The sequence below is a fragment of the Lagopus leucura genome, unplaced genomic scaffold (assembly GCF_019238085.1).
Source record: "Lagopus leucura isolate 7727_CA_CO unplaced genomic scaffold, USGS_WTPT01 45412-0_obj-0_obj, whole genome shotgun sequence".
In the NCBI taxonomy this organism is placed as follows: Eukaryota; Metazoa; Chordata; class Aves; order Galliformes; family Phasianidae; genus Lagopus; species Lagopus leucura.
Window position 1 is genome coordinate 5,078 of NW_024963020.1, and position 11,243 is coordinate 16,320.

The following is an 11,243-nucleotide window of genomic DNA, read 5'->3' on the forward strand; positions in this document are numbered from 1 at the left end:
GCAATTTTAAACTGAATGAGAAGAGATTTAGATCAGATGTTGAGGGGAAGTTTTTCACTGAGAGGGTGGTGAAGTACTAGAACAGGCTACCTAGAGAGGTTTCGGATGCCCCATCCTTGAAGGCATTCAAGGCCAGGCTGGATGGAGCCTTGGGCAACCCTATCTAGTGCTTGATCTAGCAGTCAGCAACTCTGTCCATGGCAGGGAGTTTGGAACTAGATAATCTTTGAGGTCCCTTCCAACCCAAGCCATTCTGCGATTCTATTATTCCCTTATTCACGGAATATGTATATATATATATGTATATATTCTCTTGTATATTGAAGGAGTTCTTGTGAGTGGCTATATCTGCTAAGTGTGGTTTTGGTCAGATTTAAGAGGTCTAGTGGCTGTGAAAAACAAACAGACTGAAGAATTATATTCTGTATCTGGGGACCCATCTCAGCCCCTTGTACTTTACTCCTAAATGCACAAATCTGAGTATGTCTTTCATAGAACCGCAGAATGGTTGAGATTAGAAGGAACAAAGCCTCAGTTTTCACTTTAATCTACGTATTATAAAAATCATCATCAATTATTAATTGTTGAAATCAGTAAAACATAAATAGTTATAAAATATTGCTCAAATTAAAGGATTGCAGTGATAAAGGTAGTCTCTCTAGTTTCAAATTACATATAAACATACAAGCACAAAGTGAAAAACGATCCCACTCTTGGAGCTTTTTAAGACTACAATAAAGCAAGAAACAATACTTGAGTAGAAATAATTCCTTCCTATACTTTCATACATTTACTGCAGTTGATCCTTTTTCAGCCTCTTTTTTCTTCATAAGTACACTAATCCCAAGAAAAGATAATTCTTAACAGACAGATTAGCAGTGACATACTTCCTTCCCCATATTTCCCACTTAAACAGTCCGCACGAAGTAAGTGCTTGGGAGCTTAAAACAGGAGGAACGTGACTGTGCAACTGCACAAGCATCTATTTTCGTTGGAAGGGTGTGGTCTGCTTCTTCAAAACCGACATTTGAATGTATGGAAGGTACAAAAATATTGTATAGATTCCTTTGTAGGGAAGCAGCTGGTTGCTGCATCAGAAGATTCTCATACTGCTGGGGAAGCTGAACAGTGAGGGTCATCCATCAGGTTTTATCATCTGCCTCACAGACAACTCTGGATGCAGGTAAGGGAACTGCTTCTTTCTGGGGAAGGCAAAATAGCAGTCTTCTATCCTGGAAAGTCTTGAGAGCTCTTAAGGGAAAGCTTTGCAATGATTATGCGAGGGCTCATACCGCTGTTTCTGGTGTCAATAAGCAGCATTCAGGAATCTGAAAGTCAACAGAGATTTAAAAGGAGATCTCTCCATGTTCCTCTACAGTAGAAAAGAGCTAGAGTTCACTGAGTACAGGGGTTGCAGCTCTGTAAGTTTATCATAGTTTGGAGAGAGCAGTGAGAGATGGCCAGAAGAGCTAGTATTCTAGTACCAAAGAATGTGGGCCATGGTCTTTCGCAAAGAGGAGAAATAATTTATTTGAAATTGTTGCTAAAATTTGCAACTTGTCTGGGGAGTACCGTATTCAAGAGAAACCTGAAAATGAATGAATATGGAAATTCAATCACGTATTCTGGAGGTATGCGGTTGTGGAATATATTTTTAAGGAAAATAACAAAACAGAAGGAAGAGTAGGAAGACTAGAAAGAGCAGAAGGACGAATGAATTTGAAGGATAAATTTATTCACAGAATATGCATGTTTCTTCTCAAGAGCTGAAAGAATCTGTGCACTTCCTTGGATGGGCACATTTACTCTATAGTCCTTGCGCATGTTGCAGGTTCACACAATAAGAACAGGTTTCTGCCCATCATTAAAGGATCTGTAGATGTTCTGTCTGAATTTTATCACAGCAAATTAGGGAGTTCTTTCCAAATATCACTTCAAGACAGCAAAATGCCTAAGGTTCCCTAACTGAGTTTTACTTCTCTTTTCATGAAATGAAAACAAGAAGCTCCAGAATAAGACAAAAGAAGAGTGGGCAATGAGAACATTTTTTTTAATAAAAATGTGTGTTCAAAGGACAGTATGAAGATGAAAGGGTTTTGCATCTTTTTGCTAAATCTGTCATTGGTCTTCAGTGACCAAGCCATTAATGGTGAGTTTCAGATTTATAATTTCTTTTATTTGACTCCTGCCTTTTTCCTCTCTTTTTTGTACCTGACTCACTCTTCCCCATTTTCTACTTTCTTTTGCTCCCATCCTCTCTGCTGTAGGACAACAAGCATTCTGAACAAAAGCAGTCAGTTTGCGGCAGGTGCAGGTGCAGGTGCAGACAAATAGGTGAGAGTGTGGAAATCTGTTGCAAAGAAGTCCTACAAAGATGAAATAATCAGCACATCCTCACTAACTGTGATATTCACTATGCCCAGAAAGCTGTCTCCGCCGGGAAGTGATACTTTGGCCAGAAACATGTCTTGCAGGCTCGCTTCACCATTGTTGTACCTTGGCTTGACTCTTTGGTACTGTGGAGATGTGGGGAAGGAACACAACTTCAAACATATTTTCACCAAGGGTCATTATTTGGTGCCATCAGAAGAGTGTTGTTCTTGATGCCTTTCCCATTCTGACGGCAGAATCACTGTCCTTCCTGCTAGCTCTCACTATTTCCATTTGTAAGCAGTGCATCTTTATTTTGGCTGGCATCCATTTCAGAAAGCGTTCCGATGGAGAGCTTGAGGTGCCACAATGACTACAGCTCACTCGTGACGTGCACATGGAAGGAACAATCCGAGGCTCATGCCCTCCTTGGTTTGACTCTGTACCAAAGGAATGTTATTAAAAAGTAAGTACCTGAAATGAACTGTGCAGGAAAAACATCCAAAGAGTGTTTGGCCACAACACTCTTTTGGAATCTCTGGGCCGGCAGTCGGGTTTTCAGAAAGTGACAGCTGTTCTTGGGTTACAGTCAAAGTCGCGCTTGCTTCTGATGCCTGTCCTAAAAAGGGGAAGGGAGGACTTCTAATCATGTGCCAGTGGAGTTAATTTGATCCTAGTTTCAATAATTTACCCCTAAGTTTGTAGCAGAATCCTGGATAGGATATAAGAAGGGGCACGCGGGTGGCTGTCCAACAAGGTAGAGAAGATAGATTGAGAAGAAGAGCGGGCTCAGGAGCGCTTCATAAACCTACCAGACAGAGACGTTTCCCCAGTTATTTTGCCTGTTTAGGGTCAACACTGAGCGTATGGCTTTGTTCACTTCTGAAGACCCTGAATAGGCTATGCTTGTGAAAGTGTGGGTATGGGTAAGATCATCTGTGCTATCAATCTTCCTCCCAGAGATACCAGTCTGTTTATGAGAGTATCTCTATGCTGCATCTGTTTCCTTATGAAAAGGGAACAGCATCAGCAGACTTGATCAGCTGTGAGGATAAGAAAGGCCGAACAGGGAGGAACAGTCAAGGAAGAGAGGAAGTTAAAGATGGAAAGCTGAGAAGAAAATGTATTAGCATCTTGGGATACAGAAAGGAAAGGGAGAAGAGGTAACACTTGATTTTATTGTAGGTAAGAGAGAATTGGTACACCTAAAAGCAGGTGAAATGAGCTGAAGGTCTTTGGAAAAGGACCTTGAGGGCAATTATTCTGGAAAAAAAAAAAAAGAGAAGGAAGGAAAAGATGAAAGAAAATTGCTCTGCTGTTGGGAGTCTGCTCTGGAACATTGTTTTATGATGGAGGGTTTTCAGTGGCTGATACAGGAATCATGACCGGTCAGTCCCTCCCTTTCTTCAGAAATATGCCTGGCTTCCTCACTAGTACCCAACTTTGGCAGTTATCAGTGCTGCTGAACAATGCCTGCTGACGTATGGTTGGCTCGGAGACCTCATGCTGTCCTGAAGGACAGTAGCTGAGCTCCAATCGCCACGGCTTTATCTGAACAGGAACTACGGGCATGAATTCATAGGCTCATGGAGAAGTTCAGAGGGTACAAAAAGGAGAACTGCATCTCTACAGCAACTCAGACCTGTGCAAGCACAGAAAGCTTGTCTACTTCTGACTACCATAATATATTGTTTTTAATCTTGATGATGCTTTTTGGCCTGGAGGAAGGCCATCTAAAGTGATGCCTAGCATTCTGGAGGAAGTTAATGAATACATCAGGTCTCTTGACAGAACAGAACTGCTAAGGCTTGAGAAGTACATTTTGGCTGAATTAAAAAAACGCTTAAGTGTCTTTCTGGGACTGCCAAGGGAATTCCTTCAAGAAGCTCAGGATCGTCAGAAACTTCCTTGCCTTTCACTCAAAGTAAACAATGCATTTCTCTGATGTTCTTTTTCATCAAACTACTTCTCACATAGAATTGTGAGATTATCAAGGCTTAGACTGGAGGCCAACAAAACTAGACTGACATGAGAACAGAATATTATGTTGCGTACTTTGAAATGAAAACGCATTTGATAAAAGATTAATGGTGATAAAAATGTTAGTAATGGTAATTGGTGCAAAATGGGGATATCAGTGATAATGAGGATATAACTTCCCACATAAATTAGATAATCATGATGGGATTGGAATTATCTGCTGACATTTAGTTTTGCCTGAACTATATAGGACCAGATGTGACCTTTATAGACACTTTTTCTATTCACACAGTGACAGTGAGGAAATGCATTGTCAAAAGCAGCTGGAAGAAGACTTACCTGAGGCTTCAGACCCCTACAGCCATTGGATTTGTTGGAAAACAGTAGAATATTTTGGAATTGGAGTGGAAGACTATTACAGCTTCAAACCCAAGCAGAATCTTGAAGCACAACTACAAGTTCATCTTTTCCAAAATGGTAAGGAATAAATTCCAAGGCAAACTTTCAAATGCTTTTGGGAGAACAGGTGGACGTTGGAGGGACACACAGCAAGCAGCTTCCTACTGCTGGAACTGATAAGATATTGTGAATTTGAGGAAGCTTAACTGCATGTTTTGTTCCCCTCTTCATGTTTCTCTCCTCTGATTGCATCTCATGTGTTGTACCTTCATCTTCCAGTTCAGCCCCTTCCCCCTCAGAACCTCTCAGTGCGAGAAAGTTCAGGGGACTTCTTGCTGACCTGGACAGCACCTGATGGAAGCCAAGGGCTGGGCAGTGCATTGGAGTATGAAGTTGCTTACAAGCGGGACTGGGAGTCCTGGGAGGTAAGAGCAGGAAGAGCTGGCCTGACCTGGCCCTGGCTGCAGTCTTGTGGCTTGTTGAGAGCTTATGGTCAGTGCCATGCAAATGAGCAGCCTTTCTGTTCTCAGATACTATGAAGAGTTGCAATAAATGCTGATTTAGGTCATGTGGAAGAGACTTTGTTTCTACCTGCAAGTGACTTTCCTGGTGAAATACCACTTGTCCTAACTTGAATGCAAAAATCAATTCTTCACTGCGAAAAAGCAGTGCAATTGGGTTTTGAGTTGGAATTTATTTAACCCTGCATCCCTCCATCATGAATTGAAAGCACGTTTGAAGAGCAGCCTGTGGGCTCATGGGGGAGAAAGGCAAAACACCTTGGAAATGTTTCACGCGTACGAGACAGCTTGGGATGCATCTGTGCTCCTTCTCTGTCTTCCCTCCACCCCTCACCACTGATTCCTGTTCTCCCTCCTTTCCCCTGCTGACAGAAGGCTGCTTCACGCCTGCTCTCCAACATCACTCATTGCCATCTCAGCCACCTCATCCCAGGGAGCAGATACATCGCCCGTGTGCGAGCCAGACCGGAGCAGGGCAAAGGTTTCTCCGGGCAATACAGCGAGTGGAGCACAGATGTGTCCTGGGAGACCCCCGAAGGTAAAGGGGATGGAGTAGGGCTGTGCAAGGGTAGGAGGACAGGCCGAGAAACCAGGACAAGGCAGTGGTCCTTGTGGGTCCCTTCCAAAGCCAAAAGTGGCAAGGAAGCCCCACCTATCATGGCTTTCTCTCAGGGAGCCTCAACGCTTGTTTCACTGGGATACTCCAAGCAATAATGAAATGGCTGGGGGCTGTGCCCCCTGCAGGAGGTCTGGAGCCTTTCATGGGTCCGGATTGTGACTTGGGATGTAGCTCATTAAGAAGTCCGCTTACTGTCTTCCACTGTAGTGCTGGTCTTGCTTCCACTTGGAAGGATCGCTATGTCCTAGAAGGACATGGAGAAGTTTGAAATGCGAGCAGGAGCAAGAGCCTATCTTGCCCCTTTCAGTGTGCTTTGTGTTCCACCCCATTGTATGGTATCTGCTCATGCAAGACAAAGGCTGTGACTGGACTTTTCCTGCCTCTTAGCATGCTGTGATCTTCTCTGTAGGTGACATTCATCCCAGGAACCTTCGTTGCCTCTTCAATGGTGCGTATCTGAAGTGCAGCTGGGAAGTGAAGGAAGTGATTGCCAGCTCTGTCATCTTTGGCTTGTTCTTCAGGGCCACTCCAGCATCAGCGTACGTGATCTGCCAGTGGCAGCATACTTACCTCTGCCCGTCCTGCTGGGCTGCTGCTCTGTGCCATTCCTGCTGATCTCAGCACCACCTTCTTTTCTCCCTCAGGGAAGAGGAGTGCTCTCCTGTGTATGAGAAGGCTTTGCCCCATGTCCCATACGTGGTGCAGAGCTGTGGAATCCCTGTTAGCAACATCAACAGTCAGAGCCAGTACCAAGTGTCTGTGCGGACCAAGACGGAGGCGAAACTGATAGAAGCCTACAAGAACAGTGAGTTGCTTTGGAGAGTCTTGGCTCTCCTGGGAGTTTTTTTGGAACAGTGCCTGTGTGGGCAAGACGTGATGAGAGCAGTGGGAGTGAGGAAAGGTGTTTGGGAGGAAGAAGAGATCTGACTTGGTAAGGGAAGCACGTGGTTGATGTTGTGGGTCAGACCCAGTGGAGCTCCTGGGGGTTTGTGAAGTGATCCCTGGAGCACAGCATGAGATAGGGCTGATGTGCTGCGTGAGGTGTGTGGAGCGCCTGTGCCTGTAAGCATCTGGAAGTATTGGTGATGTTTTCACAGACAGGAGCTCGGGAGAGGTTCTTGCAAAGGTAGAAGAGATCACTTTGAAACTGCAGATCTTAAGAGATGTGGTGGATGATTACAGAAGATGGTGAATGGATATGCTGGGTGTGCTTGTTGATATGTACTCTGGGATATTCTCTGTGTTCTAGTTAAGGTGCTGCCACCTGCAAATGTGTCTGTGGAACTGATGAGAAACCAGGAGTATAAACTGAGGTGGAAAAAACACACTTTACCGTATGATTCCATAAAACTGCAGTACGAAGTCCAGTTCTGGAAGCACAACCAATATGACAAAGTGAGTGACAGCAAGTGCAGGAGTCCTGGGTTTCTCTTTGCTTTGCGACTGGGGATGACAGTTCCTCTCACCTCTTTCATTTGTGCTTCTTTCCTCTCCCCAGACCTTGAAGACCATAAAAATTACCAATGATGAACCTCCCTTCATCTTCACTGATCAGATGTTGTCAGCGTCTACCACATACAGGGGAAGAATGCGTGCAATGGTGAATAATCAGGATTATCGGGGCTACTGGAGTGAATGGAGTGAGGAGTTCACCTGGGAAACTGAGAATGGTACTTTTCACCTGGGCAGTATTTGTCAGGTTTTTGTACGGTTCGTGGATGAAATTCCTGTAGAGAAACACCTGCATTCTTGTGATGAACGTTGCAGGCAGATCCAGCCATGTAACTGTGGTGGAGCTGCTGAAAGTGGTCACTGTTCTGCTTGCACCCTTTCAGTGCAGCAGGAACGCTAACAAAGGCAGTGAGCAGGATGCAGCTCGTAAGCATCTTTCCTGCTTCCCCAGGCTAATACAGCTAGCTGTAAAGCTTTCCACATGGAGAATCAAGAAAAGATCCTAGCCAAAGACCACTGCTGTTTCCTGAGGTAGAGGGAGGCAGAGGGAGCTCAGGAGAATCTCTGAGATTCCCATCTCTCCAGGACTGTACAAAGTCAGGCAACCTAAGACCTCTGTAGACCTCTAACGTTCACCGTGAATTCTGCTACCTAACCAGGCTTTTGTTGGGATAAATTATTTTCCCAGTGAAGTCAGTAAAGACTAGAAAAAGAATCAGTGAGGGAAAAGATGACTTCCTTTGGTCATCAATAAGGTATTCAGGACACATTTGTTCTCTTCTACTTCCCAGATATGCTTTCATGAAGAATCACCTGAATGCAGAACTTCTTATGGGAAGGGGGGCCTCAGATGTTGACTCCCCATTTCTTCTTTCTCTCTTTCAGTTCTTTCACCAGTGGTTCTCCCATTGATGCTGCCAGTTCTCATCATCACTTTGCTCGCTGTTGCTTATTGCAGCTTTAAGTATTTACTCAGGTAAGTTTGTGCCCTTAGAAGGCAATTTAGCTGTGTGCTCGCCATGGGGGAGTGGATAAAGGGTGAGGCACTGCTTGTCTGCTATGAGAGTGGTCTATGCAAAGAGAAGCCTTGGTGTGCAGTGTCAGCCTTGTGCATGGCTGGACACTGGTGCGAGTTTGCTGCTGGCCTCCCAGGCAATGGCGGGGCCACGCAGAGCAGCATGGTGCATGAGGTGCAGTCTCTTCTTCTTGCCACACTGAGACACGAACCTTGAAAACTCTGTGTTGCTGCAGGCAGAAGAAGCTGTGGGAGGAAAAGATTCCAAACCCGAGCAAGAGTCTGCTGATCCAGAGCTACTTGAAGGTAAGAGGCATCTGTATCTTTGAAGGTTCATTATTTCTTTCTTGTTTGTAAATCCCAATAATTCCAAGAGCTCCTCTTTGTCACCTAATCTACAAGGAACATACACTTCAATTAGTCTGTTCCTTATTGCCAGGAGAATTTCAGTTCATATGAAAAGTAGGAAATTTGCAGTACTTTAAGAATTTAGCCAACTGAGTCAATCCAGCGTCATTGGAAACTTCAATATCTGTTGCTTTTCTTTGTCTCCAGATAGTAACTATTCCGAAGGTTTTACAGTGCGATCATAGTTCTGATTAAGACACTTTTATTTTGAGAGGTTAGATTTTCTGTAATAAACATTACTACATGCCTTTCTGTCACCATTTCTGTCTTGGAATGAGAGGAATATGTTTAGATAGCTTTTATTCAATGAAGTATCTCTCCCTCCCTCTTTCCTCCAAAAGTGGAAAAGGAATGAGTGGAATAGGCATCCCTGAATTTTGTGGTAAAACACTTCAGACTTGCAAGAGAAGAACTTCTAATTCTACAGTGTTCCCACTCTACTCCCACTGCACTCCCAAGCATGTTTTTATGCAACAGTTGACTTTATCTTAATTACCTGGCAATACAATAGTTAAAGTTGTTACATGACCTTTGTGTGAGGCAAATGGACACTCACATATGTTCATTTGTGTGTGAGTGAGTGAGTGCCAGGATATGGTTCATACAATTGGCCTCAGCTCATCAATCCAGCCTTCCCAGATCCCTCTGTAGAGCTTTTCTGTCCTCAGGCAGATCAACACTTCCTCACAGTGTGGTCTCATTCACAAATTTACTGATGGGGCACTTAATCCCCTTGTCCAGACTGTCAATAACAATATTAAACAGGGCCAGCCCAATACAGACCCTTGGAGAATGCATCATCTGCATTTAACTCCATTCACCACTACTCTTTGGGCCTAGCTCCATCAGCCAGTCTTTTTTACCCAGCAATGAGTGTATCTATGTAAGCTGTGCATTGCCAGCTTCTCCAGGAAAATATTGTGAGAGACAGAGTCAAAGGCTTTACTAAAGGCTAGACAATACACCCACAGCCTTTCGCTCATCCACTGCATTGGTCACCTGTTGCAGAAGGAGATGAAGACCTGCCTTTCATGAACCCATGATGGCATGGCCATCTAGTTGTCTTGCATGTGCCGTGTGATTGCACTCAAGATGATCTTCTCCACGACCTTTGCAATGTGATAACCCGCTTCCCCATCCACAAGCATTCAATGCCTTAATTTAATGGTTTTGAAAGTTCCCATCCTTGCACTGAATCATCTTATCCCTTGTTTTGTAAACATCTCAATAATTCTGTTTCTCTGTCCACCTCATATAGATAATAGGCTTTCAATCTTTATAGACGAAACATTGCCTGGAGAAAACAACTACTTCTTTCACTGAAATTGAACCCAACTTTACAAGAGCATATTACCACATGCTTTAAGCTACTTGTTTTCCTTCTCCATAAGTAACGTGTGGGTCTTGATCCTATTGCTGGTAATACACTTCTCATGTCTGCTCAACTTTCTTTTCTTTTCCAGAAAGTTGCCCTAGGAAACAGGCATGCAAGCAGCCAGCTGGACTTCAACAAATGCAGCCTTGTGGAGAACATGGATCAGCCTAGCTTCCTTCAAGCTGTGGACAGGTGAATGAAGAGAACATTGTAGTCACACTGTGAATGACATGCTCATAGAGCTCCCTAACTCATGGGAAGCCATAGCCAAACGTTCTGCCACCAAAAAGCCCATGGCAGTAACTTTTGAGCTTGGGATACAATTCTGTGCGCTCTGATGTAACTTGCTCAGCTGTACAGATCATTCTGACCATATGCATAGCTACTTCAGCTTTCTACTAAGCTTGTGTTTCTGCTTTGTGTATACCACAAATACATACCTCATGAGCAATTTTAACTGTCCCTCCTTCAGGCCGACGAAGATTTTGGCGGAGTCCCCTGAAGTGCAGACTGAAAGGACAGAGGTTTCTTCTCCTGCATTGGACCTACAGAACCCATACCATGCTTTAAATGCCCCGGTTGTCTGCCCAAGGACAAACTGTGCTGACACAAGTATAACTTCCCAGACAGCAATCACTTGCTTTGCTTTCAACGGCCCATACTTGTACAGCCCAGCGAGGTCTTCTCAGCCTGAGATGCATCAGACCCTGGAGGTGAGCTTGAATCCAATGGGAAAACAGGAGAAAGCAGCGTCCCTGCAGTACGTGACCCTTCCAGACAAAGCCAGCCCCCAGGCTGCACAGAGGCAGGAGCAGCCGGGAGCAGGTCCTCTGCAGCCCTTCCTGCTCCCAGAGCAGAAGGAAGCGATGCAGTACCTCAACAAGAAGGAAGTTTCACCACTTCCCTCCACCTGTGGGAAAAGCACAGACGTGAGAACAGAAGAGCAGAAATGTCCAGAGGCTCCTGGCTGTCCGGCATTCCTTCAGCAGTGTCCCTTGGAGTACATCACCACAGACAGCCTGTCACTGCCATCAGCCAGCGGCACCACACACCTGCCACTTGCCCCTGCTGGGGGGAAACCCTGTGATACACAGGAGCCCCAGC

General features: G+C 44.6%; 1 protein-coding gene across 1 annotated transcript; it reads left to right on the top strand.

Annotated features, from left to right (window-relative positions):
- Positions 1-956: 956 nt before the first annotated feature.
- Positions 957-11,239, top strand: LOC122190935 (cytokine receptor common subunit beta-like; the record flags this gene model as incomplete). Its single annotated transcript, XM_042891082.1, has 14 exons — positions 957-1,183; positions 2,003-2,149; positions 2,707-2,836; positions 4,643-4,827; positions 5,029-5,174; positions 5,643-5,808; positions 6,299-6,428; positions 6,534-6,694; positions 7,139-7,284; positions 7,388-7,559; positions 8,227-8,317; positions 8,593-8,662; positions 10,228-10,331; positions 10,612-11,239. Coding segments are annotated over exons 2-14 (2,199 nt in total), but the record flags the coding sequence as incomplete, so codon positions are not given.
- Positions 11,240-11,243: the final 4 nt, after the last annotated feature.